Source organism: Bos grunniens, chromosome 11 (assembly GCF_055505025.1).
Source record: "Bos grunniens cultivar Pamir isolate PY7600 chromosome 11, Bosgru_T2T1.0, whole genome shotgun sequence".
NCBI classification, from domain to species: Eukaryota; Metazoa; Chordata; class Mammalia; order Artiodactyla; family Bovidae; genus Bos; species Bos grunniens.
Genome location: NC_141175.1, coordinates 7,140,682 through 7,167,565, shown reverse-complemented (window position 1 = coordinate 7,167,565; position 26,884 = coordinate 7,140,682). Strand labels below are relative to the sequence as shown.

At 51.5% G+C, this 26,884-nt stretch overlaps 1 protein-coding gene across 5 annotated transcripts in view; it reads left to right on the top strand.

The window, feature by feature from the left end:
* The window catches only part of HMCN2 (hemicentin 2), a 178,744-nt gene that overhangs the window by 17,351 nt on the left and 134,509 nt on the right, over nt 1-26,884 (top strand). For all 5 annotated transcript variants that reach the window (XR_015135732.1, XM_086323475.1, XM_086323476.1 and 2 more), the window contains exons 2-10: nt 6,094-6,164; nt 7,783-7,941; nt 8,772-8,894; nt 18,075-18,246; nt 18,895-19,001; nt 20,120-20,240; nt 22,672-22,935; nt 26,031-26,175; nt 26,706-26,827. Coding sequence is in view for 4 of the 5 variants with exons in the window: in XM_086323475.1 (XP_086179601.1) it covers nt 6,094-6,164; nt 7,783-7,941; nt 8,772-8,894; nt 18,075-18,246; nt 18,895-19,001; nt 20,120-20,240; nt 22,672-22,935; nt 26,031-26,175; nt 26,706-26,827 (1,284 nt within the window). In the remaining variant the exon portion in view is untranslated. The remainder of the gene's footprint in view (nt 1-6,093; nt 6,165-7,782; nt 7,942-8,771; nt 8,895-18,074; nt 18,247-18,894; nt 19,002-20,119; nt 20,241-22,671; nt 22,936-26,030; nt 26,176-26,705; nt 26,828-26,884) is intronic.

Sequence of the window (26,884 nt, the reverse complement as noted above, 5' to 3'; positions counted from 1 at the left end):
GAGGAAGCTGATGACCTACATTTTAACTTGACAAGTAGAACCATGGAGAGGATCAACTCCCTTTGACTACTATTATCCTTCCAAGAAACTTCAGTACTTTGGCCACCTATTGTGAAGAACTGACTCACCGGAAAAGACCCCAGTGCTGGGCAAGATTGAGGGCAGGAGGAGAAGGGAACGACAGAGGGTGAGATGGTTGGATGGCATCACCGACTCAATGGACATGAGTTTGAGTAAACTCCGGGAGTTGGTGATGGACAGGGAAGCCTGGCGTGCTACAGTTCATGGGGTTGCAAAGAATCAGACACGACTGAGTGACTGAACTGAATTGATCCTTCCATGGAAGAAAGAGCAACCCTTAGCTCCCCAAGAAGGAAATAATGGACCGCAGAAGAAAGGGCAGTCCTTCCAACTGGAGCACACTTACGAAAACCCTGTTTCTCGTGTTGCTGTGAATGGGAGGCAATGTGATCAGCCTAGCACTGATCCAGCCTTGGGAACTGTCAGGGAGCCTGAGAGATTCCCTCTGATAGATTGTGATGGAGGGGGCAGGGCCTCCCAGATTCAGAACCAGGCACTAGGACTTCCCTGGCGGTCCAATGGTTAAGACTCGGTGCTCCCAATGCAGGGGGCCAGGTTTGATCCCTGGTCGAGGAACTACAGCCATGTAGCAACTGAAATCCTGTCCTGCAACTAAGACCTGGTACAGCCAAATAAAATAAGACTATATATATCAGGTTTTGAAAAAAGAACTGGGCACTGCAGAGGCTTCTCTTGGTTTCCAGGCAAGGAGCAGTTGCCAATGATTCCTGAACAAGGATGATATGAGCAAAACTGGCCATGAAGGTGGCTCCTCTGGCCTTGACAATAGATGGATCAGAGGCAGGAATGTCTGGGGATAAGGAGGACAGTGATGGGGTTAGTGAATTTGTATTCAGAGTCTTTACAAACGCCCTTCCCTTTGGCCTAGCAAGTCTGCTTATGGGAGTGTATTCCAAGGAAACAATGGAACTACCACTTAAATGTGATGCAGACAAAGATGTTCTTAATAATGTTGTTCATTATGAAAATGGGAAACATAACAACATGGGCAAGTCTACCAAGTCCAAAGGAAATAGTTTGTAGCCATTAAAAATGATTTTGAAGGGTGTATTTTACTTTCTGGAGAGATGCTTACAATATGTTGTTCACTGAAAGGAATCAAGTTAAAAAGAGTATGTTATTTATACATAAACAGACTTCTGCTATAAGTAGTACACATTTGTATAAGATTTACAAATATGCGTGAACATTTTGAAAGTTATGTGTAAAAATAAGAGTAATGATTTCTGGTTGGTAGAATTCCCTTCTTTTTCTGCGTGTCAGGAATTTCTATGTACATTTCCATAGGAAACAGTTGTCAAGAGCTCAGATTCTGGAGTTGTACAGGCCTAAGCAAATATTCTGGAGAAGGCAATGGCATCCCACCCCAGCACTCTTGCCTGGAAAATCCCATGGAGAGAGGAGCCTGGTGGGCTGCAGTTCATGGGGTCGATAGAGTCGGACACGACTGAGCGACTTCACTTTCACTTTTCACTTTCATGCATTGGAGAAGGAAATGGCAACCCACTCCAGTGTTCTTGCCTGGAGAATCCCAGGGACAGGGGAGTCCGGTGGGCTGCCATCTATGGGGTCACACAGAGTCAGACATGACTGAAGCGACTTAGCAGCAGCAGCAAGCTAATATTCAATCCTGAAGGAAATCAACTCTGAATATTCACTGGAAGGACTGATGCTGAAGCTGAAGCTCCAGTACTTTGGCAACCTTATGAGAAGAGTCAATTCATTGGAAAAGACCTTGATGCTGGGAAAGAGTGAAGGCTAAAGGATAAGGGGGCGACAGAAGATGAGATGGTTAGACAGCCTCACTGACTCAATGGACATGAATTTGAGCAAACTCCTAGAGATAGTGAAGGACAGGGAAGCCTGGTGTGCTGCAGTCCATGGCGTCACAAAGAGTTGGACATGACTTAGTGATTGAACACCAATGAAAAAATTAACATTCTAGCTCTGCTGCTTACTGGTTTTCTGTCTTTGGGCAAGTTACTTAGCTTCTTTGGGCTTTCATTTCTCCTCTGTAATATGTAGGTAAGAATTGGCTTTGCCAGGTGTGAGGGAGGATTCAGTGAGCTAATAATATACAGGCAACATCTCAGCACATGGGCTGATACATAATAAGTGCTTAGGAAATGTCAGTATCGTTAATGTCATGTATTTTTAAATGAATATATGAAAGTGAAAGTGTTAGTTGCTCAGTTGTGTCCAGCTCTTTATGACCCCATGGACTGTAGCCCGCTAAGCTCCTCTGTCCATGGGATTCTCCAGGCAAGAATACTGGAGTGGATAGCCATTTCCTTCTCCAGGAGATCTTCCCAATCCAGGGATTGAAGCTGGATCTCCTGCACTGCAGGCAGATTCTTTACCGTCTGAGCCACCAGGAGAATCCCTGGATAAGCAACAAGGTCCTACTGTATAGCACAGATAGCTGTATTTAATATCCTATGATAAACCCCAGGTTGGGAAGATCCCCTGGAAGAAGGCATGGTAACCCACTCCAGTGTGCTTGCCTGAAGAATCCCCATGGACAGAGGAGCCTGGCAGGCTGTAGTCAATGGGGTTGCAAAGAGTCGGACACGACTGAGCTACTAAGTGCACCAAGTGCTTGATAAATCATAATGGGAAAGAATATGAAAAAGAATACATATGTGTAACTGAGTCACTTCACTGTTCAGCGGAAATTAGCACAACATTGTCAATCAACTATACATCAATAAAATTTAAAGAAAAGAAAAGGAAGATCAAAGAATCACATGTTCAGCTCGTCAGGGCCAACTCCCAGTTGCTGAGCTTTTGGTTCTGAGCCAAGCATGGTGCTTCCCTGCCTGGCTTCACTGGATTCTCACAATGATGGTTCTCAGGAGGAGAAACACCTCGTTTTACAGATGGGGAAACTGAGGCTTGGAACCACGTAGTAAGCTCTGAGAAGCACTATGGTAGGAGAAGGGTGGAGCCAAAATTCCAATCAGATCTGTCTGAGGTCAAGTGAAAGTCGCTCAGTCATGTCTGACTTTGCGACCCCCTGGGCTGTACAGTCCATGGAATTCTCTAGGCCCAGAACACTGGAGTGGGTAGGCTTTCCCTTCTCCAGGGGAATCTTCCCAACCCAGGGATGGAACCCGGTCTCCCAAATTGCAGGCAGATTCTTTACCAGCTGAGCCACAAGGAAAGCCCAAGAATACTGGAGTGGGTAGCTTATCCCTTCTCCAGGGGATCTTCCCGACCCAGGAATCGAACCGGGGTCTCCTGCATTGCAGGCGATTTTTTACCCGCTGAGCTAGCAGAGAAGCCCGTCTGAGGGCAAAGGCCAAGGTTTTGGCTGAATTAGTCACTGCAGAGTTCAGAAGGAGGGAGGCGGAGGAGAAGACTTGGTAAAGACCAGAGCAGGTGCAGAAGGAGGTGTTGGACATGGTGAGTAAATATACAGCAGAGAGGCAGGGGCCATGGGGCAGAAGTGTGGTATAAATATATATATATGCAGCCAAATATATATACTCAGCCAAATAATACATATATATATATATTTAGCCAGCCATAAAAAGAATGAAGTCATGTCATTTGCAGCAACATGGACGGACCTAAGAGATTATCATACTAAGTGAAGAAAGTCAGACAAATACCGTGTGAAATCACTTACATGAGGAATCTAAAATACAACACAAATGAACATGTATCTATGAAACAGCAACAGACTCCCAGATACAGAGATCAGACTTGTGGTTGCAGAAGAAAAGCTGGTGTCCAGACTCTTCCTTGATAATTGTGGATGAATACCGGATGATTCCATGTGCTTCATTTTCTAAGAACTAAGGCCGGTTGACGAGTTGCCAAGTACAGGAGTGACTGGAATTTAGAATTCTTGAGCTAAAAGTAGCCCGTTACTAGAATTCACCAAGAACTCAGATGAACTATTTCCTAAAGAAATCAGATGTCCAGATCACCTTGCAAACCCCCCACTATGCACATGTCCACATGCTGAGTTGGAATTCTGTCTCTGTTCTCTGTGCACTGGTCGCCTTGTCTCATGTTAGCTGTGGCTCTCAGCAACTTCTCTTTAATAAAAGACTTTATTAGGGAAAATTTCAAGTATATACAAAGTAAGCAGAATAGTGTAATGAATCCCTGTATCTCGTGTGGCTCAGCGGTAAAGAACCCACCTTCAGTGCAGGAGACACAGGAGATGTGGGCTCGATCCCTGGGTTGGGAAGATCCCCTGGAAAAGAAAATGGCAACCCACTCTAGTATTCTTGCCTGGAAAATTCCATGGACTGAGGAGCCTGGAGGGCTACAGTCCGTGGGGCCACGAAGAGTCTGCCACGATGAAGCACACACACATGGATATATCCCCATCCCCCAGCATCACCAAATACCCTGAAAACCAGCCATTCTTGTTTCCTCTGCAGCTCCTTCCCCACTCCACTCCACCCCTCCACAACGGTCACTTTTTATGGTTCTTTTTTTTTTAATGAGGTAAAATTTACAACCATTGAAGTACTGCAAATCTTTGCTTTACACTTTTGACAACCGGGAAACCCACATTCCCATCACAATATAGAACACTTCTGCCTTCCCCGACAGTTCTTTTGATCTCCCTATCCCCTAGACAAGCCCTGATCTGGCTTATTTCAGCTTTGATTAATTCTGCCAGTTCCAGAGCTTTCTATAAATGAAACCATATAGTAGGCACTCTCCTGTGGCTGTCTTCTTTCGTGCAGTACTGTATCTGTGAGACTCATCCATCTGGTTGCCTGTATTGGTAGCTTGTTCTGTTTTCTGGCTGAGTGGTATTTGATTACATGAATGTACCGCAGTTTGTTTATTCATTCACCAGTTGATGGACAGCTGGCTTGTCTCCAGTGCTGGGCTATTGTGAATACAGCTGTTACGAATATTTGAGTCCAATTCTTTTTTTTTTTTAATTTTTAATCAGAGGATAGTTGTTTTAAAATGTCGTGTTGGTTTCTGCCTGCATGACTGCTAAGTCACTTCAATTGTGTCTGACTCTTTGTAACCCTATATGATGTAGCCCACCAGGCTCCTCTGTCCATGGGATTCTCCTGGCAAGAATACTGGAGTGGGTTGCCATTTCCTTCTCCCGGGGATCTTCCCATCCCAGGGACTGAACCCGAGTCTCCCCGTGTCTCCAGCATTGCAGGCGGATTCTTTACTGCTGAGCCACCAGGGAATCTGTCTCTGCAAATGGCACAATTTCATTTCTTTTTATGGCTGATATTCCATTATATATATGCACCACATCTTCTTTATCCATTCCTCTGTTGATGGACGTTTAGCTTGCTTCCATGTCCTGGCTTCTGTAAATAGTGTTGCAATAAACACTGGGGTGCATGTATCTTTTGGAATTCTATTTTTTTCCAAGGGTTTGCCCAGGAGTGGGATTGCTGGGTCATGTGTTAGTGCTACTTTCAGTTTTTTAGAAACACCCAGACTGTTCTCCATAGTGGCTGTATCACTTTACATTCCCATCAACAGTGTAGGAGCGTTCCCTTTCCTCCACGCCCCCTCCACCATTGGTTGTCTTTTTTTTGTTGTTGTAGATTTTGTTTGTAGATTTGTAGATTTTTTGTTGATGGCCAACCTGACCAATGTGAGGTGGTACCTCACTGTCATTTTGGTTTGCATTTCTCTAATAATTAGTGATGTTGAGCATCTTTTCCTGTTGACCCTCTTAGCCATCCCTACGTCTTCTTTAGAGAGATGTCTGTCTAGGTCTTCTGCCTACTTTTTGATTGGGTTGTTTGCTTTTTTGATGTTAAGCTGCAAGAACTATGTGTGTGTTTCAGAGATGAAGCCCTTGTCAATTGCTTCATTTGCGAATATTTTCTTCCAGATCTGATCCTGGCAGCTGCTCCCTCACCCCTCCCCACTCTGTGGGGATCTCTGAGGTCCAGGCCTCCGTTCCTCTCAGTTCCTGCCCAGTCCACGGAGGTTGTGCATCTGGGGGTCAAGCCCATCTGGTCCTCTCTGTCTTCCCTACAGATATTGGCCCAGTGACCCTCACATCGGACCCAGCGGTGTTTCAGAGGGAGCTGAGAGAACTCTACGTGCAGGTGGGCTGCCCCGCCCCTGGCTGCTGGCCCCCTGTGCCCTTCATCCCAGTCCATGCCAGAGGCCCAGGTTATTGCCACACCTCGGGGCCAAGATGGTGCTTCCTATAATGACCTGCCACCCAACTCTGCCTGGGGCTCCCCCTCAGCTTGGAGGTCCTGGAGATTCCGTACTGCCTGGGGTTTCTTCCTGTATTCAGTGAACCAAGTACCTACAGGAGTCCCTGTGCCTGGCACATAGTAGGTCTTATTGTTGACTGCGTGGATGCAGGGGTGGAGGGAGGAGGTATGTGACAGCTAAGGGAAGATGTTTGCATGCTAAGTCACTCAGTTGTGTCCTACTCTTTGTGACCCCATGGACTGTAGCCCACCAGGCTCCCCTGTCCATGGGATTCTCCAGGCAAGAATACTGGAGTGGGTTGCCATGCCCTCCTCCAGGGCATCTTCCAGACCCAGGGATCGAACCTGTGTCTCTTATGTCTCCTGCATTGGCAGGTGAGTTCTTTACCACTAGCACTGCCTGGGAAGCCCCAGGAAAGGTGCAAGAGAGGTCAATTCAGATCCCCCCAAACCCAGCCCAAGACGGGGTCAGACATCCCATGCCACCTGGGTTTTTTGGCCACACTGAACACCCTGGTTCAGCCTCTCTCAACCCTGCCAGCTTCCTGAACGCAGGGTGTTCTCTGATGTGTCTAGCTCACTGCCAAGTCCCCCAGGGCCCAGCACACAGAATGAATGAGTGAACCAAGGGGAGAAGCATTTACTGAGGTCACCCTGTGCACATCCTGATTCTGGTGCTGGGTGTGCAAACCCGGGGAGGCAGAAAGCCCCTGGCTGGTGAGCGGGGAGGGAGGGCCGTGTGCTTTTTTGAGATTGACTCCAAGGTGTGTTTGCTTTTCCAAGTGATATCACTTCTCGGCTCAGTGATAAAGAACCCATCAATTAAGAGACTTGGGTTCAATCCCTGGGTCTGATCCCTGGGTCAGGAAGATCCCTTGGAGAAGGAAATGGCAATCCAATCCAGTATTCTTGCCTGGGAAATCCCATGGACAGAGAAGCCTGGCGGGTTACAGTCCATGGAGTTGCAAAGAGTTGGACATGACTGAGTGACTGAGCATGCAGGCATGCACCAGGGCAGGTTAAAGAGAAGGCTTGACAAGGCGGCTTTGAATGTTCTCCTCTGCCCACCCCTCCCCTCTCCTTCCCTGGAGACCCCTCTACCCCTCTGGCCTCCAAACCTTGGCTCACTCATGCCTTCTTTGGCGTACCTGTTAGATGCTTCCGTGGCTCCATCCTTCTCCCCCAACTTGTAGCACTCATCACCATGGTAATTAAATAACTGTGTCATGTTTATTAATGTAAAGTCTGCCTCCCAGCCAGACTCCATGGGAGGGAGGGACCATGTCCCTTGGGCATGAGTGAGTGAATGAAGGAATGAATGAGTGAATGAATGAAAGATAGATGGCGCAGGTGTGTCTCAGGGAAGCGAGTGGCTCGGGCCAGGCCTGACCCCTGGACAGGCAGGACAGAAGCCACTGAAGGGGATGCCCCCTCCCACCTCCCAGGGTGGGCCCCACGTGGAGGAGGTGGGCAGCAGCTGCTGACCTGCCCTGTCCTGCAGGGAGGCGGGGACTGCCCAGAGATGAGCTTGGGGGCCATCAAGGCTGCCGTGGAGGTGGCCAACCCCGGCTCCTTCATCTACGTCTTCTCGGACGCCCGCGCCAAGGACTACCACAAGAAGGACGAGGTGCTGAGGCTCCTGCAGCTTAAACAGCCACAGGTGAGCTACCGGCAGGGGCTCGGGGGCTGCTGGGGTCTCCAAGGGCAGCCCCAAGCCCCCGCCGGGAGAGCGGAACTGGGGCTTCTCCTGCACAGCTTGGGTTCCAGTGCCCGCCAGCTGCGCCGGCCAGCCCACTGGTGGAGCTGGGCTGCGAAGTCCAAGTGTGTTCTCAGGCTCTGGCCTCGCCCTCCAGGCCCACGCCTCCCTGGGGGGGCCCGCTTTTGATACAGACCACACCACTCCTCCGCTCTCTTCACGCCCCGTCGGAGGCTGGGCAATCCATCTTCCTCCTGGCGTCTCCTCTGCTCCCCGTCATGTCATTCTTCACCCATTGTCTCAGGGTCTGGAAGATGCGTTGGGGCTTTGGCTCCTGGCTGTCACAGCGAGTGGTGGGGGAGGCGGTGTGAGGGAGTGGGGGTTGCAGGGAGGAATCCCTGGGGAAGACCTCAAGAGCTGGGACTGCTCTATGGACGGGAGAACTCCTCTGTCTTCTCATCTAGAAGAAATGTGGGTTCTCCACGGTTCTTCTAGCTCTGCGGCGTCCGGGGGCCACTTGGAGTAGAGTCAATTTCACTCCTTCCTTTGTAGATTTCATAATGGCTTCTACTGTTTTCCTGGCCCTGTGACAGACACGTGACCTGCATCGGTCCTGACCCCCACGGGGCGGGAACTCTCATCATTCCCATTTCACAGGTGTATCACCCGAGCCCAGAGAGATGACAGGGCTTCCTCCGGGTCACTCCCTCCTGGTCTGGCCTCCCCCTCCCCACTCCATTCATACCTGAAGGGGCTGAGGACGCCGTGAGCCAGGCTGCCCGTCTGTCTTCTAGGTGGTCTTTGTGCTGACAGGGGACTGTGGTGACCGCACCCACCCTGGCTACCTGGCCTACGAGGAGATCGCCGCCACCAGCTCCGGGCAGGTGTTCCACCTGGACAAGCAGCAGGTGACCGAGGTGAGTCTGCCCTGACATGCTGCATCCCTGGGTGGCTCTGCCCATCGGCTGGCTTCTAGGACCAGTGCTGAGTGCTCGCCTCACAGCAGGAGGCCTGGTGCTCAGGGCTTTTTGACACCTTCTTGTAGAACCCTCTCAATCACCCCCAAAGTAGGTGCTGCAGGTTCCTTAGTTTTGCCAGTAAAAAAGCCTGGGGCCTGAAGGAATAGCCTGGGTTTTAAACTCGGGATCCCCAGCAAGTCCAGGCTGGCAGGATGGATCTAGCAAAGCTCGGCAGAGTAGGGATGTTAAGGGGAGCTTCTCCCCAGAGTCGAGGAGCCCAGGGGTAGCTGGAGGATCACCAGGGCCGTCAGATTCAGGCAGTGTTGCTGGGACAGCAAGCCATGCTTGGGGACTTGGCAGGGAGGGGCTTGCTTGACGCTGCGGCCCGACATGCAGGGCCGCTGATGGCCCAGCTGACCAGGTGTTTGTGTTCTGGTCTCGGTCTTGGAGCAGGTGCCCCTCCTCCCTTCCAGGCTCCATCGGTTGCTCATATCTCTCCCATCTCTCCCGCTGCCCCGCACGTCCATTCCTCCCTAGGAGCTAGAGGCATCCTTCCAGTGGCATGCTGGTAAATGTTTCATGACCATCTCTCTCTGGAAGGAACAAGAATGCTCATTTCTCTGGGGTAAATGCTCCTACTTGGGCTGGTTTCAAGCTGCTGTCCTAAAGCCATAGAGTATGGGAAGTGATGCTTGCAATCTGCCATCTTGAGCCTGTGTGAGCCAGCTCCTACATCCCACCAGATCCTCTAAGACAAATCAGACCAATAGGTCCCTCCCCGGTATCCCCCAGGGAGGGTCCCGACGCTGGTCTGAGTTCTGCCTCTCCCAGCCCACCGCCTTCATTCTCCCCCTTGCCTGCTGCTGCCTCTCTGCTCTTTCAACGCCCTGTGTCTTTTCTACCTCAGGGCCTTCGCTCGTGCAGCTTGTTTTTCCAGCTCCTCCTCCCCAGGCTCCTCATCTTTCCAGTCTGAGCGGAATCACGCCTTCCTCGATTTTTGTCAAGATTAATTCTCCTTTCATACCCCCTTAAAGCTCCCTGGGGGGCTTTATAGAATCATAATTTTACAACTGTGGGATTATTTAATGCCGTTAGGCTGTGAGATCCCCGACGGCAGGGCCCTTAAGGTCCCATTTACGACTGTGTCCCCAGCACCTGGCGCAGCCTCCAGCATGGAGCAGGTGCTTGGTCAGTGGATGGACACAGACACCTGGTGAGTCGATGACGTGGGGTCCCTCGGGCTGGAGGAAGAGGAGAATGGGAGGAACAGCGTCTCTGAGGCTGCCGCGGCGTGGCTTCCAGCCAGTGCGTGTGTCGTGTATTTACGTCTCCAGGGCCATGTTTAGGTTAGCGCCTTCGCTCCCTGTTGACAGATGGCGTTTATGGTTCTTTGCGACACGCCAGGATTTATTTCTTTTGGCATGTCAGTCTGCTCTGGCACCAAGCCGCCCAAGTGAAGGTGGGAAGCGTTTCAGAGTGGAGTGATGGCTTGGTCCTTGTTTTGGGGGTGCATCTTATCTGGGCAGTTGCTCGGGAACTGGGTTCCTGCCAGTGGCAAGTCAGACTCCAGGCAGCAGATGAGTTGGTGGAGGACGGCTTGCTCAGGTGTGGGGCTGAACTCTCCAAGTCTCTCACTCAGGGCATGGAACCTGGGGCGAGCCCCTGGCTCCTGGCCTTGGTGCCAGCCTTCTGCTGTGGGAGCCTGGCTGGGCAGCACATGTCTGATGTACTGGGATCTCCAATGGCCAGGACTGGTTGCCCCTGGGTAGGGGCCTGGGTCCCTCCCCTCCCTGGAAAGAGCGCCATCATTTGTCAGCTTCTTGCCTTGTACCTGGCCCCTTCCAGATGTCCCCAGACATTTGGCAATGGTCACCACCAACCTCCACCCGCAGGAGAGAGGGAACGGTACCTTTGCTTGGCTAGAAGCTGCCACAGTGCCCACACCCTGCCTGTTTGTCCTTTGACCTTTTCAGAGCATGTCCAGTGTGCCAGGAGTGGCACATTTTGCACTCACTCGTCTCTTTGTTTATTGAGCACCCACTTCATGCCAGGGCAGCTTTAGGTGTGGGGCGCCGAGAGATCATCCATCAAGCTTAGATCTCACGCTTTCAGGCATTTAACTTCCTCTGCCTTTGAGATTCTGGAGTGACGAGAGGAAGGTGAAGATCCTTTCCCCCCTGGCAGGCGTCTTTTGGAGCTTTGGCCATCCTTCGATGGCCAGTGGGGGTGGGCATTAACCAGGGGGAAGGTGAACTGATCCCTCAGACAGTGGGAGAGGGGGAAGGTGGAATTAACAGGTGAGGAGACACAGGTCCTGAAGGTGACCCTGTCCTGGATCCTTCCCCGGGTCGCATCTGGCTTCAGACCCCACCCTAGCTCTGCCACTTGTCTGCTGCATGACCTTGAGCATGGCACTTAACCTCTCTGGGCCTCCGTTTCCTCATGTTCACAGTTGGGTCATGAGGGCCCTTGCCTGGAGAGATGGTGGCAAGGGTGGGAGGAAGACCCACACTTGGGAGGGAGCCCTGAGTGAGAGCTAGTGATGGCCACGGGATCTCCAGCCCCGTGCTTCGATAGTGAGTGCAGAATACACACTCCCAGGGGTCCAGGGAGCCCCTCTCAAGATTAAGAGCTCTCTTGAGATAAGATTCTCAGGAAAGTAGAGCCTGGGGACAGTGCCCCGTGATGTCCAGTTGGCAGAGGCCCTCAATTTTCTGATCCTTGGCTCTTGAGGTCCATTCAGTGACCCCCCCCGTTGGCCCCTGCCTCACTGCCCCAGCTTCCTCAGCCTCTCTGGCTGTCAGATGTCCAGGGGGAGCCTTGGTTGGGGGGGGGGGTGGTGGTGATTTATCTGCCGTAAAGGGCTGAGCAGCAACCATCTGGCTGGGGTAGCAGCGCCAGATTCTCTCATTCCTTCCCCATCAGCGACAGAGAGACAAGCCCCAGCACATTGCTGGCTCCCAGGCCCCCTGGTCCTGCTGACATCTGGAAGTCATTACCTTTGCAAATAAACATTAAGCCTGCTTGATGAAGCCTCTCTGCTCAGGAGTGTCCCTAGATTCCTCTCTGAGCCCCGGAGCCACTGCCAGGTCCAGCAGGCTTTGCCCCCAGGCCTGGGCCTGCGGGGGCCTGGCCTTGCTGTGGGCCAGAGGGTCTGCACCCCCAGCTCCGGAGCGGCGATGTGTTACAGGGCAGCCCTTGTGGGTGGGCCGCCTCCTGATGGGGTCGCTGGCCTTCTGGCCCACCTCAGCCCTCTCTCCATTGCGTGGTTCAGTAGCCTGAACTCTTGGGCATCTTCTCTCCATCAAAACATCCTAGAAAGAGCTTGTCATGACAGTTGCAACACAGTAGCGAGTGTGGGACGCGTCTGGGTAATTGCCAAATGGTGCTGCCACCACCTCCTGCCAGCTTTGCTCCGTCATGATTTCCTCCTGACCCCTGACAAGGCCCGGCCCCAGGGGAAGGGGACAGCGGGCACAGAGCTGTTGCTTTGCTGTGGGGGAGCTGCCTCACTTGGCCAGCTTCTGTCCGCCTTTCTAGCCTTGGCTGCTATGTCCCGTCCACCCCCGCATGGACGAATAACCTTGTCCTCATTTCTTAACCCAAACAGGTGGGATCTTTTTAAGAGAAACATTATTTAGAAAGTCAGGCAAAAACAGAAGAATGAAGTAGCTCCAAATATAAAAACAGAAAAGTTTCAGAACACAGGATTCTTGTCCCGTGATGACTGAAATCTAGCTGTAAAATCCAGGCACATGTGTTTCAGCTCGGTCTCATCAAAATGTAGTCATTTTCCAAATCTCGAGCAATTCTTCCAATTCCCTTCTGTTCCCTTTCTCTTCCATGGAAGAGCATGTGGTAGGCAGAGCTGAAGGACTGTGATTTAGGGCAAGGATGACCAATATGTAGCATGCCAGACACCACTTTCTAATTCCATATCCATGGCAAACATTGCTAATCAATTACAGGCCTTTTTCTAATTGAATCTGAATGTGGCTTCTCATTTCTCCAAATGGCATTCCAAGAAGTCACTTCCAGTTGATTAGAGCTGACAAGCGACAGGATAGCACTATGGTTGCTCAGGTATAGTTTAAAGTCATACTTGTAAAGATATACTCGTTCCTTTTAGACGATTTTTACTTAAAATTTTTTTATGAGAAGTGTCAAAGATATTGAAAAGTAAAAAAAAAAAAAAAAAAAAGGTACTATCTAGATTTAGCAATTCACATTTTTGCTCCAGCTGCTACGTCTCTCTCTTTCTATACTTTTTGTTGAATCATGACGCCTTATCCATAAATAATTCAGTGTGGAATTAAAAAAATAGACTCCAGCATAACCCATAGTATCACCTAATATAACGAACAGTACTTTGCAAGTATCGTCTGATGCCAAGTCCATATTCAAATTTCTCTATTTGTCCTCAAGCTGTTAAATCAGGTTTTAATCAAGGGCTGTGCGTTTTATGAGGTTGTTATGTCTGTTAAGTTTCCTTAAATCTGGAGGGGATCCATCCTTTTTTCATGCCACTGACTTGTTGGACAGGCGTTGATGACACAATGTCCTGTGTTCTGGATTCGTCTGATTGTTTCCTTATGGTGTCACTAAGTTGTTCGTTTCTCCTCCACTTGTTCCTTTACTCTCTCTAAACTGGAAGTGAAAGTGTTAGTCACTCAGTCATATCCGACTCTCTGCGACCCCATGAACTGTAGCCCATCAGGCTCCTCTGTCCATGGAATTCTCCAGGCAAGAATACTGGAGTGGTTTGCCATTCTCTCCTCCAGATCTTCCTAACCCAGGAATTGAACCCGGGTCTCCTGCACTCCAGACAGATTCTTTACCGTCCGAGCCTGGAAGTTAGCTTTAAATGACTAATCAGATGGAGGCTGACCTTTGTGGCAAGAGTATGTCTTCCTTGGTGCTCTGTGTGTGTTTTCTACTACATCACACCAGGAGGAAAATGATGTCTGATTGTCCCCATTACTGATGACCAGTTTGGTTGGTTAAAGTGGTGACAGCCAGCTCTCTGCATTGCAAGCCTTTGTTTTTTCCTTTCTGACCCAAGGGGTCAGTGGGGTCACTCTAGGGCTCTAATTCCCCAGGAGCTTTTCATCTCATGGTTTTAGCATTCACTGAAGATGCTTGCCTGAAACAATTATTTAATTAGGAGGTTGCAAAATGATGATTTCCTAATTGCATCATTCCTTCCACATTTGTTAATGGGCGTTCTCCCATGAAGAAGAGCTTTTGCTTCTCCAAAGGGGTGATTTGGTTTCTCTGAAGTCATGGTTCCTACTAAAAAAATAGGGATCACACTTCTTTCTCTTTAATTAAGAATTTGCTTTTATTGGTGGCAAATGAGGTTTTATTGTTTTGAATTTTGATTTTATTTTTTGAGTATTTTTGTGGCATCTAGATTACATGGTGCTTCCCCAGTGGCTCAGATGGTAAAGAATAAGCCTGCAACGCAGGAGACCCGGGCTTGGTACTGGGTTGGGAAGATCCCCTGGAAAAGGGAATGGCTATCCACACCAGTATTCTTGCCTGGAAAATTCCATGGACAGAGGAGCCTGGCAGGCTATAGTCCACAGGGTGACAAAGGGTCAGACAGGACTGAGTGACTAACCTTTGATTGTATAATTCAGTGTGGTTTAATTGATTATGTTGTTATTCTTTTGGAGGCTCAAAGTCTCCCAAATTCCTATATCCTTCTGATATGTCTCCATTAGTCTTATTTTTTTGCCTTGCCACATAGCTTGCAGGATCTTAGATCCCCGACCAGGGATTGAACCTGTGTTCTCGGCTGTGAAAACTCAGAGCCCTAACCACTGGACCGCCAGGGAATTCTCTGTCCCCATTAGTCTTTGAGACCTTCTTTGCTTTATGAAATTACCAGTAGTCCTAGGCTTTCTTTGTATATTGCCTGCCCCAGACCAGAAATCAGCCATTTCTCCAAGGAACTCTGGTGGAAAACAGTAGTTAGAAACCACTGGGTTCTGAATTCACTTGGAATAAATTTATATTTAAAGAAAATCCGTGCAGCTGTCTCTTGGCCGTAAGAGAAAAATCTTGGTTGAGATTTCCTTCCTTGCTTTATCCTACAAGAGACATAAAATGGTTTCACAACCACAATATGGCTAGTTCTGATTGTTATTGTTGTTGTCCAGTTGCTAAGTCATACCTGACTCTTTGTGACCCCAATGGACTGCAGCACGCCAGGCTTCCTTCCCTGTCCTTCACTGTCTCCTGGAGTTTGCTCAAATTTATGTCTATTGAGTTGGTGATGCCATCCAACCATCTTATCCTCTGTCACCCCCTTCTCATCCTGCCCTCAGTCTTTCCCAGCATCAGGGCCTTTTCCAGTGAGTTGGCTCTTTGCATCAGGTGACCAAAATATTACAGCTTCAGCTTTAGAATCAGTCCTTCCAATAAATATTCATGGTTGATTTCCTTTAGGATTGACTGGTTTGATCTCCTTGTAGTCCAAGGAACTCTCAAGAGTCTTCTCCAGCACCACAATTCAAAAGCATCAGTTCTTCAGCATTCAGCTTTCTTTATGGTCCAACTCTCACATCCATACCTGACTACTGAGAAAACCATAGCTTTGACTATACGGACCTTTGTTGGCAAAGTAACATCTCTGCTTTTGAATATGCTGTCTAGGTTTGTCATAGCTTCCCTTCCAAGGAGCAAGCGTCTTTTAATTTCATGGCTGCAGTCACCATCCACAGTGATTTTGGAGCCCAAGAAAATGAAATGTCACTGCTTCCGCTTTTTCCCCTTCTATTTGCCATGAAGTAATGGGACTGGATTCCATGATCTTTGTTTTTTGAACACTGAGTTTTAAGCCAGGTTTTTCACTCTCCTCTTTCACCTTCATCAATATGCTCTTTAGTTCCTCTTCACAGGAGACATAAAACAATTTCACAATCACAATACAACTAGTTCTGCCAACTGCTGCTGCTGCTGCTGCTGCTGCTAAGTCGCTTCAGTCGTGTCCGACTCTGTGTGACCCCATAGACGGCAGCCCACCAGGCTCCCCCATCCCTGGGATTCTCCAGGCAAGAACACTGGAGTGGGTTGCCATTTCCTTCTCCAATGCATTAAAGTGAAAAGTGAAAGTGAAGTCGCTCAGTCGTGTCCGACTCTTAGCGACCCCATGGACTGCGGCCCACCAAGCTCCTCTCTCCATGGGATTTTCCAGGCAAGAGTGCTGGAGTAGGGTGCCATTGCCTTCTCCTCTGCCAACTGCTAACTACTAAATAAAGGTTTCTTTGCACTTTCCTTTTTTGTCCTCAGGATGCCCCTCACTGAGAAAGTACAGTGAAATCCCTCGGTTTCTGATTTACTTGGAGCTAATCCTTTCCCTCATACTGGGGTTATGGTATCAATTTGTTGTACAGTCAGTTCATGTTTCATTTTGATTCTGTTTTAGGGTTGCACAAGATGCTTCTTGACATAACTTGGCTTGAAAAGAGGTGCTTCAAAACTGGAGAGGTTCCCACTTCCCTCTTTTTTGGTTTTCTTACTGGAACCTGGGTGGCTCAGCTATTGCTAAAGAGGCGGTGTGAGCTGGGGTAGGGGGCGGGTGGAGTTGAGCCTTTGTGAGGCGAGCTTGAGGACCCTGTTCAAAAGGTTAGTGCTCTGCTGCATCACACACAGAGAGCAGATGCCCTGAACCCCTTATCCTTCACAGCTCCCGAGCCTGGGACATGACAGAGGGTGTCTGCCCACATGGGGCTCCCAGGCCAAGAGAGGTGACGGGTGTGAAACTAACCAGGAGTTGGTTGCTAAGGAAGGGGCAGGAATTTCTGCAAAGAGAAGAGCGTTTTGGTGGGGGGAGCTGCCCAGTGGGGCATGGGATGGGGGTTCAGCCCAGCAAGCATGGGGGCGTCAGGAGCATCATGATCTTGGGTCAGGTTGAACGGGTGAACCAGAGAACACAGGGACTTAGAGACTGTGGTAAGTCTTGGAGAAACAAGATAATTTTGTGCTTAGTAGAGACCATCTTGGGCTTCCAGGTGGTACTAGTGGTAAAGAACCCACCTGCAGAGGCAAGAGACATAAGAGACGCAGGTCAGATCCCTGGGTCAGGAAGATCCCCTGGAGGAGGACGTGGCAACCCACTCCAGTATTCTTGCCTGGGGAATCCCACGGACAGAGGAGCCTGGAGGGATTCAGTCCACAGGGTCACAAAGAGTGCGACACAACTGAAACGACTTAGCAGGCAGGCAGAGACCATCTTAGACTGGGTCCAGGACTGTTAACCTGGGTCCATGCACGCAGGGCGATGGTCTTTGAGGGGACTTGAGAACCTCCTGAAACCATACTCTAAATGTGTGCCTAACGAGTATGATGTTCTGGAGAGTTATATGTCTCCTGATATTTCAATGCGACTTGTCCAAAACATAAGATTTTTATTGTTTTTTATTTTAATTTAATTTTTTGGGCCGTGCCACACACAGGGATTGTGGGATCTTAGTTCCCTGACCAGGGATGGAATCCCAGACCTCAGCTGTCAAACCATGGAGTCCTAACCACTGGACTGCCAGGGAATTCCCCAAACGTAAGAATAAGCAATTGTACAACCAAGGATATTAGATTTCTCAGTGTTGTGATAAGGGTCAGGAGTAGACTGTCCGCTTAAAGACATGGTCCTACTTAGAGAGCATGGTGCCTGGTAGGGGTTGTGGGCTGAGGGCCCTTGGGCAGGAATGGTGAACCGCGTTGCCCTGGGGGAGATCCCGGACTTCCAGGGTGCATCAGTGTGTAGGAAGCACCAGGAGGGCTTCCTGGAGGAAGTGATGGATGTCATAGAAATTGGCCATGTGACGAAGGAGGGGCCTCATCCCAGCAGAGGGGTGCCCTCTGCTCCTTCCATCTGATCTGAGTCCTCTGGATGCCTTCATTCAGGTGTCACAGGCCAAGAGGGAAGTGGTGTGTGAATCAGGTCCAGTGTAGGGCAGGGGGGACTGTGACGGCCTCAAGTGACCTCGAAAGCCTGCATGCTGCCTAAAACTCACCAGGGGACCAGACGCTGCCCACAGCTGGCAGCCTGCTGGGACCCACCTCCGGTGTGCCAGACGCAAGCAAGGCATCGTGGGCACCTGCTGGCATCAGCCCCTCACTCCTGCCCCCCAGGTGCTGAAGTGGGTGGAGTCAGCCCTCCAGGCCTCCAAGGTGCACCTGCTGTCCACGGACCACGAGGAGGGCGGCGAGCACACGTGGAAGATCCCCTTTGACCCCAGCCTGAAGGAGGTCACCATCTCCCTGAGTGGCCCAGGGCCCGAGATCGAAGTCCGAGACCCGCTGGGTACGTGCACCCCGGGGCTGGCCTCCTCCTTGGGCCTGAGACTGAAATAAAAGTCCAGGATGGGACAGAGAGGAGGCCAGGAGATTTTGGACATAAAACTCCAGGAGCACCGAGGGTAAGGGAGATGCTGAGTGGAAGGCAGAGAGGGTGTCTACAGTGGGTGAGGATGCAGCGGGGCCATTAGCAGCCCAGCGAGAGGAATTAAAATGATGACCGTCCCTGGGGCTGCCAGATTCACGTGGCATCTTCCCCAGGTTCTCTCTTCAGTGGCCTGGAGAGTTGGTGGGGCAAGAATTAGTGGCACAGTGTAGAGATGGGAAGTGGTGGGGGGGCTCTGGGAGGTGGGGTAATTTGTCAGGGTCATCCAGGCTCCATATGATTTGGACCCAGCTGCCTGGTGCCACGGTGCTCCAAGGATGTCCTGAGTACTCTGGTCCAGAGGCCAGGGGTACAGCCAGCACCTGGGGAGGGATAAAGATGGAGAGCTCAAGGAAGGAGAGGCCTGGGTACCCCCAAAGGCCTATTGTCAGTTCCTCTAGGAAGCCCGAGGCTGGGGTTGGAGGGCTGTGGGTTCCTGGGGATGGGGAGGGGGGCTCTGTCAACCCAAGAAAAGGGTCGGGGGCTGAGCAGGTCTTGGGGCTTCCACAGGGAGGATCCTGCAGAGGGATGACGGCCTCAATGTGCTCCTCAGCATCCCTGACTCTGCCAAGGTCGTGGCCTTTAAGCCTGAGCATTCCGGGCTGTGGTCCATCAAGGTAGGAGGCCTTGGCTTCCTGGGGTTGGGGAGACCAGCTTCACCAAGCTGAGACATCATCTTCCTCTTGCCTTGGCGCTCGGAAGCCTGGAGCCCTGGGAAGCTGTGGGTTGGAGCGTGGGCAGTGATGTGGGCATATCAGTAGAAGCAGGGGGGCAAGATCAGAGGAGGAGTATTGTGCTTTGTGCCAGTGAGAGAAGTGGAGTGGTTTTGGGTTAGTGAGGGAACTTCAAAGAAGGACTTGGAGAAACCACTCGGGTGTCCAGAGGTGGGCGACGGGGTTGGCTCGCGGTTCAGGACCCTGTCCTTTGAAGAGTGCACAGAAGAAGCTAGGGTGACCTTGGGCTCAGAGGCACAGGACTGGCACGGGAGCAGAGTCTGTTCTAACCTGCCGGGGACTGGGGGCCTGGGACTGGGTGCAGGGCTCCTGGCCAAGCACCCTGGGATGGGGCAGGTTGCTGTCTCTGAAGCACATGGCTTTAGCTGATCAGCAAACAGTTATGGAGCCCCTACTGGGTGCTGGGCTTCCCTGGTTGCTCAGTGGTTAGGAACCTGCCTGCCAAGCAGGAGACTTGGAAGACGCAGGTTCAGCCCCTGGGTGGGGAAGATCCCCTGGAGAAGGAAATGGCACCCCACTCCACTATTCTTGTCTGGGAAATGCTATGGACAGAGGAGCCCAGTGGGCTACAGTCCATGGGGTCGCAAAAAGTCAAACACGACTGAGCGACTAAACCAACAACAACTGGGTGCCAGGCACAGTGCTGGGCGCCTCGGGCACTGCTGTTCTTCAGGTTCGGAGCATCTTTGGGCCGAGAGCTCTCATGCCAATAGGGAAGGCAAGGCAGGGGTTGGGGGACCTGTGGGTGTTGGGGGTGGGGAGCGGGAACGACAGGGCTGCTTAGAGAGTCCAGCTCAGGCAGTGCCATGGCCGGACTCTTCCTCTTCCATGGGGGGAGCATCGTGCTGGGTCCCCAGGGAGTGGGTGAGTTACCCACAAGTCTGCAAAGGCGGGAGAATTCCAGTTGCTGACTCCAGGCCGGGTCAGGTCGGCCACCTGCCACCTGGAGCTGGGGGGCTGGGGTCAGACACCCTGGTGATGTGAGCCTGGGCCTGGGCTAGATCTACAGCAGCGGCCGCCATTCGGTCAGGATCACGGGCATCAGCAACATTGACTTCCGAGCTGGCTTCTCCACTCAGCCCTCCCTGGACCTCAACCACACTATCGAGTGGCCCCTACAAGGTACGATGCTCTGGGCCCTGGGGCGACACAAGGCCACCTTCTGCAGGGGTGGGGCTTACCTTTAGGAAGTTGGAGGGTGCAGTTCCAGGGGGCAGCCATAAGCCTGTGACTATGGAGCAGGCTTGCAGGAGTTGGTCCAGCCTCTCTCTCACATCACAGTGAACTGTACCCAGGGCTAGCACCTTCTCTTTGGGTTCCAGCCAGGGTGACCCTGGGACCGTTTACTTTTAGAACTTCCTTCCTGTCCTTCAAGGCCTCCACAAGCTCAGGCTGTTCCCCTAACCCTCCTTTCCCTTTCTCTTTGTCAAGATTTGTCTGTCTAGAGCCCCACTTCTTCCAGTGAACATCAGGCTGTTGTTGTGCAGGGGCTAAGTCGTGTCCAACTCTTTGCAACCCCATGAACTACAGCACATCAGGCTTCCCTGTCCCCCATTATGTCCTGGAGTTTTCTCAAACTCATGTCCATTGAGTCAGTGATGCCATCCAATCATCTCATCCTCTGTCGCCGCCTTCTCCTCCTGCCTTCAATCTTTCCTAGTATCAGGGCTCAGAAATATGGTCTCTTGCCATGGGGCCATTTGGAGGGTTTTGCTGGGATCAGCGGAACAAAGAGATGGGAGGGACTAGGCCACAGCATGTTAAAAAGCAGAGACATAACTTTGCTGACAAAGGTCCATATAGTCAAAAATATGGTTTTCTCAGTAGTCATGTATGGAAGTGCGAGTTGGGCCATAAAAAAGGCTGATCACCAAAGAATTTATTTTCTCAAATTGTGATGCTGGAGAAGACTCTTGAGAGTCCCTTGGATATAAGGAGGCCAAACCAGTCAATCCTAAAGGAAATCAACCCTGAATATTCATTGGAAGGACTGATGCTGAAGCTCCAATACTTTGCCCACCTAATGTGAAGAACCAACTCATTGGAAAAGACTCTGGTGCTGGGAAAGATTGAGAGCAGGAGGAGGAGGGGGTGACAGAGGATGAGATGGGTGGATGGCATCACTGACTCAACAGACACGAGTTTGAGCAAACTCTGGGAGACAGTGAAGGACAGGGAAGCCTGGCATACTGCAGTCCATGGGGTCTTAAAGAGTGGGACCCAGGGACTGAATAAGAACAAGGCCAGGTCAAGATAACTCTGGACCACTGAATAGTGCCCCCAAAATGGTGCATGCTGGGTCCTTAGAGCTTTCTTTTGAGTCTGTATGCCCTCAGTTTTTCGTTCTTGTCAGCCCTTATGGGTTTCCCTGCCAGGACCCGCAGTGATATCTTCAAAATGAAAAGTGGGTTGCTTATTCATTCTGTGTTTGTCTTTGCCAATAGCAGGGAGGTGGGAGGGAGGCAGAGAAACTTAACTCCTATTCTAAAGCCAAGAGAGATGAGAAATCCTAAGTGAAGTGCTATGGGGGTGGCGGGGGAGAGTTTGAAAGCAGAGTGATCCTCAGGGACAGTCCCCAGTGGAGAGGGTGATGGAGGCCATATGTGACCTTCTTTGGTTTCTGCTTTTGATAAAGATGTGGCTCCATCCAAGACATTTTTTTAAAGTGAGAAAAACAGCAGGGCAATCGCAAATGATAAATAATGATTGGCACTTGACCCCAGGGCACCAGGGAGTGAGGGAGGCTGCAGCGAACTGAACAGTGGGGGCCTGGGCCATGGGAGCAGCTGCTACATGCCTTTGGCTGGTTGTTGCAACATGGGAAGGAAGCCCAGCACTGACACACTTGATTTTTCAAAGAAATCTGGACTTCTAGATTTATACATGCCCTTTCTAGACTGTTTGATTTTTTTTTCTCCAAAAGATGGAAGGCATTTCATGGATCACGTCTACCACATCTTCTGGTTCCCAGTTTATGATCAGAGAGAGAGAGAGAGAGAAAAAAAAAGAATAGCTATCTGAAAAGGGAGAGACCTAACAGTTTCCAAATCAACTTAAAAGACTGTGAAACCCAAGTCCAGTTCTGGCTTTCCTGAGATAGTGTGGAAAGTACATTTCCAATGAGATGGGAAGGGAAACCACAGGAAAGCCCACCAGGAGTCAGCATTCCCAAACTGGGGTCTGCATCTCACCTCCGCCTGTCCCAGAGCCTGTCAGCTGACAGCCAACACCAGAGTCAATGGGGGACAGGAGGGCGCCCTTTCTCAGTTCTGCTCCGTGAGCGCCCAGTCTGCACAGCAGAGGCGACACAATCATGGGAAGCCATGGGTTGGAGGAGAGTGGTGTTTCAGGACCACGGACAGTAGCAACCCCCCTTCTCTCCTCATCCCACCCAGCATTCCTTGGCCCAGGGAAGAGAAGGTGAGGGAATGGGTGAAGGTGGACCAAGAGGCTGGGTCCCTAACCATGGCTCTGGGGTGGGGCCCCTGCTTGGGGAGCCTCGTGGAGCCCAGCACAGATGCCAGCACCTCCTTCCCTGCCTTTTCCTCTGTAGGCGTGCCCATCTCCCTGGTGATCAACTCCACGGGCCTGCGGGTACCCGGCCGCCTGGACTCAGTGGAGCTCTCACACAGCTCAGGGCAGTCCCTCCTGACTCTGCCCACGCAGCCCCTCTCCAACGGATCAACCCACCAGCTGTGGGGTGGGCCGCCCTTCCACAGCCCCCAGGAGCGTTTCTACCTCAAGGTGAAGGGCAAGGACCATGAAGGAAACCCTCTCCTCCGTGTCTCCGGAGTTTCCTACCGTGGGGTGATTCCAGGTGAGTAATTGACTCCTACCGCCCCCCAGCTCCCTGGCTCCCTTGGAGGCTCATTTCTCCCTGAAAGGCTTTCCTGATTCAATTAGATTAGGAAATGTTTATTCATTAAACTGCAGGCTCTGCAATACATTATGCTGAATACTGAGATGCTTCAGATGCAGTTTTCAGCTCTAGGGTTTACTGCAAAGTCATCTATGCATCCATAAATCCATCCATGCATCTATCCATCCATCCATCCACCTGTGCATTCAACATTCATTTTGTATCAGTCATGGTTCTAGAAACTGTAGACACAACAGTGGGCAGGTTAGTGAATATAAGTATGCCCTTGCATAATCATAGTTACTATCATTATCATAATGATGGTAACACTAACCTAATCACCATTCTGAGCACATCTCATGGTACAATCCTGGGCCAAGCACTTGCCATGCATTTGTTCATTAAATGCTTATATCAGTTCCTTTTTATTCCCCCTCCTGGTCTAAAGGGTTTCTTTTTATAATCTCTTGCATACTCCTTGAAAAATCTATCTTTTCAAAACTTTTATTTTGAAATGATCTTGAAGAAGTAAAGTGTGAAGTGTTAGTCACTCAGTTGTATCCAACTCTTTGGGACCCCATGGACTGTAGCCCACCAGGCTCCTCTGTCCATGGAATTCTCCAGTCAAGAATACCAGAGTGGGTTCCCATTCTCTTCTCCAGGGGTTCTTTCCAGCCCAGGGATTCAACCTTGGTCTTCTACATTGCAGGCAGATTCTTGACTGTGTGAGCCACCAGAGAAGCCCAAGGTTACCATAATAGTAATAAATTTCTTCATTTACCTTCTCCTGTATTAACATCTTTTTTTTTTCATTTTTTAAAATTGAAGTTTAATTGCTTCACAACGCAGTGTTAGTTTCTGCTGTCCAATCAGCTGTATGTACGCATGTATCCCCTCCCTCTTGAGCCTCCTTCCCACCCCACCCCACCCCCACCCCCTAGATCATCACAGAGCACTGAGCTGACCTCCCTGTGTTCTTACATCCAGTTCTGAGATGTGTCTCCATTTTATTGCTGGGAAACTGAGACCACTGACTTCACAGGGTTGCTCGGAGGGTTGCATAAGCTAATGTACATAACAGGACGGCTCTCAGATGCTCAGAGGTTATACCCAGTATGTAGGAACCACAAACCACGCCCCTCCACGTGGCTGCTGGTACTGTGATGTCACTGTAGGCACACGTCACCTCGTGCCCCCGCCCTTGGTTGTGTGGTGCTGTTTCCCATGTGGTTGTGTTGTGCTGTTTCCCAGGTGTGTGGCTTTTGCGGGTTTCCCGTGTGTCCCAGAGGTCTCAGCATCCAGGCTGGAGGCTCCCAGAGGGCAGGGTGGCATCTTTGGCTTTCCAGATCTGCCTCTGGTCCTGGGGAGTGGGGTCTGAGTTCACTGGGCACCAGCCTCCTTACTGGGCTTGCTTCCCTCCTCCTGCCTGCTTCCCGCTCCGCTGGTAGTGACCCAGGAGGAGCTCAGAGGTGGATGACACTGACACCCCACATCAATGGTGCTTGGGGATTCAGACTCCCCTAGCCACTTCACTTAGGGATGCAGAGAGGGTGCTGAGATGCCCGTGGTGAGGTGGGGGACTTTGAGGACCTGAATGGGGCAGGGCATCACAGGGCTAGGGGGCTTGGGACCCCTTCCTTCAGTCTCCTGGCCTCCACTCCCTGGCTGTGGTCCCCGGGGCTCCTCCTGCCTTGGCCTTTGCAGCTTTCAGGAGGCATTTTCAGGCAGGAATCTCAGCAGGGGGACTAAAGCAGCCTCTATCTCTCTCTCTTTTTTCAGATGGCTCCCAGAGCTGGGGAGTTAAGTTCTGGCTTTTGGTCTCCATGTCAGCTCTAGATTAAAGGATAGGGGTGGAGTGTGGGAAGGGTGTGGTTTGGCAGGGGGGAAGGTTGGTTTGCTGGCCCCCCACCACCACCTTCCAGGTCTGGAAGGCTGGGAGTTTGGGAGCAAGACACTGGGTTTGGAGACATGTTGGGTGGTGGGGTCCAGGAGTCCCTGGGCTTCTTTCAGCTCAAGGAAGAGGGAGCCAGAGGCTTCCAGTGTGTGGGGGTGAGCCGTGGCTGCCGCGCGCACAGCTGAGGACGTGGCTGGATGGTCCGACACCCCTCTCCCCTGGGACGTGGCAGGGAGCCCGTAACATGATGTCACCACCGCCCTCCCACCCCCAGCGCTGTGCTCGGAGGAGGTCTGGCCCATTGTCTCACCCTCGGAGCATCTCTGGGGTGGATGAGGGAGAGGGCAGTGCAAGGGTTCCCCACAAGCCTGCGATCACCCAGCGAGGCACAGACGGCCCGAGACTGACACTGCGGGTCTGTTCTCAGACGTTTGCCCTGAAGTGACTCCAAGAACCAAGGAAAGACTGTGTGCCACCCCAAGGCCAGGGTCAGGCGGGAGGAGGCCGTGGCGTCTCTGATGGGGGTCCCCAGAGGCTCATCCGAAGCTGTGAGATTACATGGAAATCTCTTATTTTATCTCGAAAATGCGTGTGAACTCTGTATTCACAGCCATGTTCCAACTAGGCTGATTTTTTTTTTTTTTTTAAGGCTTCCCGCCCACAGATTGTGAGTAAAACTGACCTTGCAGGAGGGGCGAGAGATGCACAGCCCTCCCCAGGCCCCTGGAGAGTCCCATCTGGGGAGCATTTCATCAGATTTGAGGGCTGGTTTGACTTCTCTGTCTCCCACACAATTGACACATTAGAGGCACAAGCCATAAAACCCCCACGAGGCTTCATGGAAGGAGCTGGCCCTGCCACGTGCGTGTGCCAAGGGCTTCCCACTCACCACCTCTCACCAGCAGCTCACCACAACTCGATGAGGTCACTAATGCCATTAACCCATTTTACTGAGGCTTAGGGAGGTGATGCCCCCTGTTCTCAGTGGCCACCGGATGGTGAAGTCAGAGACTGAAGCCCTGACTTCTGGCCCCTGAGTTATCCTTGTGGGATATCCTTGTGGGATATCCTTGTGGGTCTCTTGTTGCTAGGTGTGTCGAGGGCAGGCTGATGGGGGGGAGGGCAGGGAAGAATTTCTAGTGCTGGTCCTTGCCCACAGGTGCCCCCCTGGTCAGCATGCCCCCCAGGATCCATGGCTACCTACACCAGCCCCTGCAGGTCTCCTGCTCTGTGCACAGCGCCCTCCCCTTCCGGCTACAGCTGTGGCGGGACGGAGCCAGGCTGGGTGAGGAGAGGCGCTTTCGGTGAGTGGCTCAGGGCTGCCCACTGTCCCCAGTCCCAGGGCTCCTGGGGGCCTGATGCCCTGGAGGGACCTAAGGGGTGGTGGGTGGCACACCTGAGACCTTGGTCATCCTGCTGGGCACCTCCCAGCTTGGCCAGGGTTGGGGGAGAGCGGGTCCCTGAGGCTCTCACCACTGCTGGGCCATCACTCCTTGGAGGAGCCATAGGCCTTCCTCAGATTCTGAAAACTCAACCTGCGAAGGCCTGGTTCTGTGCTGGTCAGCGCAGGAAGGACCCTCTGAGACCTTCCCTCCTATGGTTGGAAGCCCGGGGCTCAGAGAGGGGAAGGGCCTTTTTCAGAGTCACACAGGATATCGTTGGGATTTGCATGTCCTTAGCTGCCTGTCTCTTCTTACCAGTCTCTGAGAGGTTTGGGGGCCTCTTTCTGGGCAAGATTCAGGGGGCCAAGCCCCCATCCGGAAGCCTGGATGAGGCCGGGGGACCCTGGTGGGGGCAGTGCAGTTGTGTGTCTCCAGCTGTCCTGTGTTTGCAGGGAGTCAGGGAACAGCAGCTGGGAGATTCCACGGGCCTCCAAGGCCGAAGAAGGCATGTATGAGTGCACGGCAGTCAGCCGGGCGGGGACCGGACGAGCAAAGACTCAGATCGTCGTCACAGGTCTGTCCCCTTGGGCCCGTCCTGACTCTCCCCTGTAGGATTCCCTCCCAGGCTCTC